This window comes from Dipodomys ordii, unplaced genomic scaffold (assembly GCF_000151885.1).
Source record: "Dipodomys ordii isolate 6190 unplaced genomic scaffold, Dord_2.0 Scaffold2, whole genome shotgun sequence".
Classification (NCBI taxonomy): Eukaryota; Metazoa; Chordata; class Mammalia; order Rodentia; family Heteromyidae; genus Dipodomys; species Dipodomys ordii.
The window spans coordinates 7,421,336-7,427,853 of NW_012267218.1; the positions used below are offsets into that span (position 1 = coordinate 7,421,336).

Genomic DNA, 6,518 nt, shown 5'->3' on the forward strand with positions numbered 1-6,518 from the left:
GGGAAGCTAAGGCTTCAGTCCAAGGCAAGCCTGGGCTACACAGGGATTTCCTAGCCATCCTGGAATAAAAAGTGAGACCCTGACTCAAAAATCAGTGCAGTTGGATGCTGGTGGCTCAGCCCTGTAACCCTAGGTACTCAGGAGGCTGAGATCTGAGGATCACAGTTCAAAACCAGCCTAGGCATGAAAGTCCATGAGACTCTTATCTTCAATTAATTACCAGAAAACCAGTAGTGGAGCTGTGGCTCAAGGTGATAGCGTGCTAGTCCTGAGCAAAAGAGTTCAGGGACAGTGCACAGGCCCTGAGTTCAAGTGACAGGAAACGAAGAAAAACCCAGTGTGAACTCTGCTGGGGATGCATCTCAGTGTAGAACTCGCCTTGCATGTGCAAGACCCTGGGCTCAATCCTAATACCGTCAGAGAAACAAAACCAAAAATACCACACCTCAGTGACCAGGCCAAGCCTTCATCCACCTGAGCCAGCAGCTGGGCATCCTCCTCTGGCCTTGCCCACCTCCACCTGGCCGGAGGACACACCCTCCGCCACGCCCTCACACCTGTCTCCCGGAGAAGCAGAGTGCAGCCTCCTGCAATTCTCATGGCAATTTTAGTGGTCGAGTAGGAGAGCCAATGCTAGTCACCCCTAAGCAGATCAACCATTCACACGCCATTCGCTGAGCTGGCAGTTTATTTTTAAAAAGGACACCCCAGCTACCACATTCTCTTCTTTGTCCATCATTTTTCTGCATAGAAGAAGTTACAAAAACAATTGGGGGGGGCGGGGAGAGGCTACAGCATCTTTGCCAAGTGACTAACACACTTCAGACGGGCCACGAAGAAGACAACGCCAGAAAGAATTGTGTCCACACATGAATTGTTACAGCGTGGGGTCGTGAAGGTCACAACGGGACAATCTCACGCCAAGAGCACATGCCAAGTTGGCCTGCTTGTGGCGGGCAACGGCCAGGCAGGCGGGCGGGCGGCTGTGGCACGCGGCGTGGTAAGGCTCTTCCAAAAGGCAGTGGGTCTCTGCCCCGCAGGCCCGCGGTGTCTCACTTGGAGTCCTGGTCCTTCTCGTCAAGGAGGGCAGAGCGGATCCCCAGCTTTTTCAGCTCTTCCACCAGGTCCCCGTTCTGGTGCATCTGCAGAAGAATGTCGCAGCCCCCCACAAACTCGCCGTTGAGGTACACTTGTGGGATGGTGGGCCAGTTGGAGTAATCTTTAATGCCTGTGGAGGGACAGTGGAGCATTACGCAAATGACCAGCCGTGGTGCTCACCCCTGCCCGCACCCAGAAGCCCCAGCCTCCCCCTTGCCTCCACCCCCACCACAGGTGGCATCTCACTATCAAGGGACCACACGGGAAGCCCTGGACAGGCCACCCTCTCTCCAAGCCCGCCCACTTCCACCTCTGGAGGCTTTTTAGGAGACGTGGTGCAGAGCTGGGCGCTGGTGGCTCACACCTGGCATCCTAGCTGCTCAGAAGGCTGAGACCTGAAGACCAAGGTTCAAAGCCAGCCCAGGCAAGAAAGTCCGTGAGACCCCTATCTCCAATTAACAAGGAAAAAACCAGACGTGGAGCTGTGGCTCAAGTGGTAGAACACCAGCCTTGAGTGAAAAAGTTCAGGGACGCACCCAGGCCCTGAGTTCAAGCCCCAGTACTGGCACTGGGAGAAAGAAAGGGGCGTGGGGGAGGGAAGGGGAACAGATGATGAATGGACATACACAATGAACCCCTCCTTGAACAACCACTTCATGTGAATGTGCACTTTGCTTAAATAACAGAGCTAGAGAAAGCCAGGAGTCACAGGCTTTAACTTCTCTAGACATCACAACCCAGCCAGAACCAAGTGGCCACGAGCTGGGCGTGGTAGCTCACACCTGTAGTCCTCTAGCAAGCAGGGGAACTGTGAGTTCTTGGGCAGCCTCGGGCTGCACAGAGCCCTGTCCAGCAAAAAATAAAAAAGATCCCCAATGGGATCATCAATCAGCTAGATATTCAAGAACTTCTAATCCCTGGGGGTGTATTTACAGGACTAAGTAAGTAGGCACCCAGAGTCAAGTCTGTCATCCTAGTAAAAGCAGGCCAGCACGGAAGCTGCCTGGCTTGGGTTTGTCCTCATTTTTAACTCTGCGCTCAAATACAGCCCGTGGGAACTTCCTTTTCGACAATGCGGGCAGCAAGGCTCTCTCCTGGGATGATTAAGCATCTAAGTTATCAGGAGCGCCCTTTAATTCTCCTAAGCTTCCTTACATACCTTTTTACACAGAGAAACCATTCATGTGTGTGATGTAAAAGCGGCCTTTTCAATCTTTCCCAACAGATTTTTCCCCGTTGCTTTTGATGAGGATCTACATTGGTGAAACACACTGAACCTCAAAATAAACTGCCCCCTGCAGGGCAGCCAAACCGCGAGCCTCAGTCTTCTTGTTGGCAAAAGGGGACTAGCATCCTCTCACAGAGTTACTGCTCCCCGAAAGCCGCCAGCACAGGGCTAGGGCCGGGCGGCCGCTCTCTCAGTGCCAACATCTCTACCCCACTCCACAGAGGAGCTTTGTGGAGGAACAGGTGAAGCGGGCAGCATGGGGACAGAATGCAGGGCAGCTCGGGCTAGGGTGCGATCATCGGACACCACCGGGGGAGCTCAGGTTTTCACACAGGGTGGTTTTTTTGTTTTTTTGTCAGTTGTGGGGCCTGAACTCTGGGTCTGGGCGCTGTCCCTCAGCTCTTCAGCTCAAGGCTAGCGCTCTACCACTTGAGCCACAGCGCCACTTCCGGCTTTTTCTGCTTATGGGGTGCTGAGGAATCGAACCCAAGGCCTCATGCTCGTGAGGTAAGCACTCTGCCACTGAGCCACCTTCTCAGTCGTGTTGTGTTTTTTGATGTGCTTGTCCTGGGGCCTGAACTCAGGACCTGGGTGTGGTCCCTGAGTTTTTTCACTCAGGGTTAGTGTTCTACCACTTGAGCCACAGCTCCACTTCCTCTTCCTACTTTTGTAAACAAAATTTTATTGGATCTCAGCATGCTCAGACATCTAAGAGTGCTTTTACCCGACAAGAGAACGGAATCGATGGAGGGGGTCTCAGAGCCCACCCAGGCTGAGGGATTTCCTCCCTGCCCTCCAGAGGAAGCCTGCCTGCTCCGTTCTTAGCCAAGTTCCAGGAAAGAGGGCAACAACAGCCTCGGCCCCAACCAAGTACAGGTGCCGTTTCATTCTCACAGACAGCATGGCGATCCACCAGGCAGGCACAGAGGCTCGGCCGCCGTCAGCGCTCGCGGCAGGCTACGCTGCATGAACGCCCCTGATGCTCAGGAGGCTCAGCTTATTTCCAATTCTTAATATTCGCCCAGCACTGGTGACTGGTGACTCACACCTAAAACCCTAACTACTCGGGAGGCTGAGACCTGAGATCATAGTTCAAAACCAGCTCAGGCAGCGGTCTGTCAGACCCTTATCTCTCATTATTCAGCAAAAAAGCTAGAAATGGAGGCTGGCTCAAGTGGTGGAGCACCAGCCAGCCTGGAATAAAAAGGCTAAGGGAGAGCACAAGGCCATGTACTGAAATATGAGAGGGGAGAGAGAGCCAGACAGTCAGACACAAAAGAATATATGAATGGTGCTTTGAATATGAAGAGGCCAGTGGGCAGGTACAGGGAAGAGCTGGCTATGAGGAACAGCTTCCGATACTCTACAATTGGAAAGATAACAATGATCAGCAGCTAGTAGAGGGTTTCTGCAAGCTCCTAGGTAAGGGGCCACACACAGCGCAGCGCACACACAGTAAACTGTGCCGTAAGAGCAGCCTTTGCCTCCCTGCTGCCACAGCCACTGAAGGCCTGCTTTGCAGAAGCAGACTTCAGCGGGCTGGTTGCGTAAGTACACATTCCTGGTTCTCTGTAGGGCAAAGGCTAAGTGTGCACTAACAGGTCTGGAGACTGCAGCCCAGAAACAAAGGTGGCTGTGAGGCAGCACTGAGCTCTGAACAGACAAGGCTGCTTCACGTTTCCCAGACCCAGGAGACAGCGTGGTCCCAGGGGCTGGGCCCTCTGCCACATCAGGCTGTCTCTGCAGGAGCCTGGCTGCGGGTCCCAGTGACCATGCAGGAGGGGAAGGTGAGACAGCCTCGCAGCTGGAGCAGCCTAGCAGGCTGGCAGCCTCTCTCAGCAAGAGTGCGGTTCACGGGAGTGCGGTCAGGTCCTCCTGTGGTCAGGTCCTAACCTGTCCCAATAAGGGAGGCCCCCAAGTGGGAAAGGCTTACATCACCTCGCTCCAGGCTGACTTAGCACATGCCACTAACTGACAATCTTCCAAGCCACAAAAGACAGGTTAGATTCAATTATTATTATTATTACTCATGTGTGTGTGTGTGTGTGTGTGTGTGTGTGTGTGTGTGTGTGTGTGTGTGTATGGGGGGCCTGAATTCAGAGCCTGGGTGTTGTCCTTAGCTTTTTTGTTCAAGGTTGGTACTTTACCAATTGGGCCAGAGCTCCACTTCCAGCCTTCTGGTGATTGATTGTAGATAAAAGTTTCATAGACTTTTCAAACTGATGCTCAGATCTTAGCCTTCTGGGTAGCTAGGATCACAGGTGTGAATCACTATGTCTGACATATCTAATTATTTATTCAACACACTTATTAACCAAAATGACAATCCAGTGAAATCTTCAAGTTAAGAAACAGGTTCTTTCCACTGTTATGTGAACACATAGGTTTTGAGATCAAAACTCAAATATGTAAGAGAGAGAACAGGAAGATTCTTGCTATCAGTATTCATCCTTACTTCCATTCATTTTCAGTTTATTAGCCATATTTTAATATAGCTCATTTCCACTTATACTAAACAGGAGAATGTAAATTCACAAGCCAAAGACTCTCAAAACATCATATTAAGCAAGGTATCAATGACACAACTTTCTGGTGAGGGCTACACAAGCAGACGCTTATCTCTGAAGCCAAAAGCTGCCTCTGAAGGGCAGGACCCCTGTGGGCGATAAGCCTGCGCCTAGCAAACAGCGGACTTCTGGTTGATCAGGGAGGCCCAGGACCATGAGCATAACACAGGGTAATATGGTAAAACCTACAAGCAGTCTGAGTGGCTTTCACTCTGCCACACTTGCCTCTTGGATTCCACCCACCAAAACTACCACAAAGGTGGGAGCCACCATTGCCAAGGGATTGCTAAGCTCTCTATGACTCTTACTGTCTCTTCTCCAAGTTGCTTTTCATCATTTTGACTTTACTGTTAAGAAAAATGCGGTTAGAAGATTTGTCCAAGGGTGTGTCAGGGGCTGGCCACAGGGGATTCTCACTCAAATTTGCTTTCCTTATTAACAGGAGCCTGCCTCAACAATGCCAGCGATATGCACTATGGTCAGGCATGGAGAACAGTAAATCCCGACACTCAAGTCTTTCTCTCCAGCACACTGTGACCCAACAGGAGCCCTGGACACCAGGGATATGTGCGGGCCAGTTCCCCACCCCAGGCCAATGCAGGGGGAAAGGGTGCAGTCTCCCCACTTCTCCACCTATCCCCAAACAACCCAGACCAAGAAGCCCGGTGGGTCCCAGTGCCTTTGACACATTGCAATGCTTCACACATTGCAGGAAAGTTGCTACTTAGCTGCCAGGGCCCTCTCTGCTCCCCCCAGGACAGTGGGAGGACACAGGGGCCAGCTACTCTTGGAGATCTGTACTAGATGGCAGTTTGTTAGCTGGTGGGGCAGAAATCCTTGTAGCTTCCTCTCCCCAGCCCAAGCCCCAGGCCCCGGTCTCGTGGCTCCCAGCGCTTGAGGATCCCAAACTAAACAACGTCCTTCCCCGTCCCCCTGCTCCTCCAACCCGACCCCAAATAAGTCCCGCTGGGAATCACCGTCGACCCCTGCCATGTGTCTGTAAGCTGAACGGGCCCCAGGTCCTCGGAGCCCGGGATCCCACGGCCAGCCTCAGACCTCAGTGCCTCGGACCAGGGCAGCCCCCACCGCAGCCCGGTCCCCCATCCGCAGAAGCCCTCCAAGTCTTGGGGCACCCTCTCTGCCACACTTGGGCAGCCCAAAAGGCGGGGGACTCATGCTACTGATCACGTTTCTCGGACGCTGTCAGAGACAAACGCGCCACAAAGTGAGGGTCGAGGGACGCCTCGGCCCGAGCTGGCCATGGGAACGGGGCCCCGTGGGTCCCTCCCCGCCAAGATGCTGCAGTCCGTTAAGATCCTCCACCGCTGGCACCCCAGACGGGCAGGGGCTCACCGGGCCCCAATCACAGGCCCCCGAAACCCCGAGTCCGGCCCACCGGCCCCGGCCTCCCGCGGCGCCCTCAGCCGTCGGCCGTCGGCCTCCCCGCGGCGGGCTGACCTTGCCGCAGCTCGGGGTCGTCCAGCACGTTGTAGGCCGCGTAGTCGCGGACGCCGTGCAGCCGCAGGATCTGCACCACGGCGTTGCTGAAGCCGCACTGGGGCCGCTCCGGCGTCCCCTTGAGGAAGACCACCACCTTGTCCTTCTTCACCAGCCCGTCCAGCCGC

General features: G+C 53.9%; 1 protein-coding gene across 1 annotated transcript; it reads right to left on the bottom strand.

The window, feature by feature from the left end:
* Window positions 1–670: 670 nt before the first annotated feature.
* Window positions 671–6,517, bottom strand: Glrx5 (glutaredoxin 5; the record flags this gene model as incomplete). Its single annotated transcript, XM_013013204.1, has 2 exons — window positions 671–1,228; window positions 6,352–6,517. Coding segments are annotated over 2 exons (342 nt in total), but the record flags the coding sequence as incomplete, so codon positions are not given.
* Between the last annotated feature and the right edge of the window lies 1 nt (window position 6,518).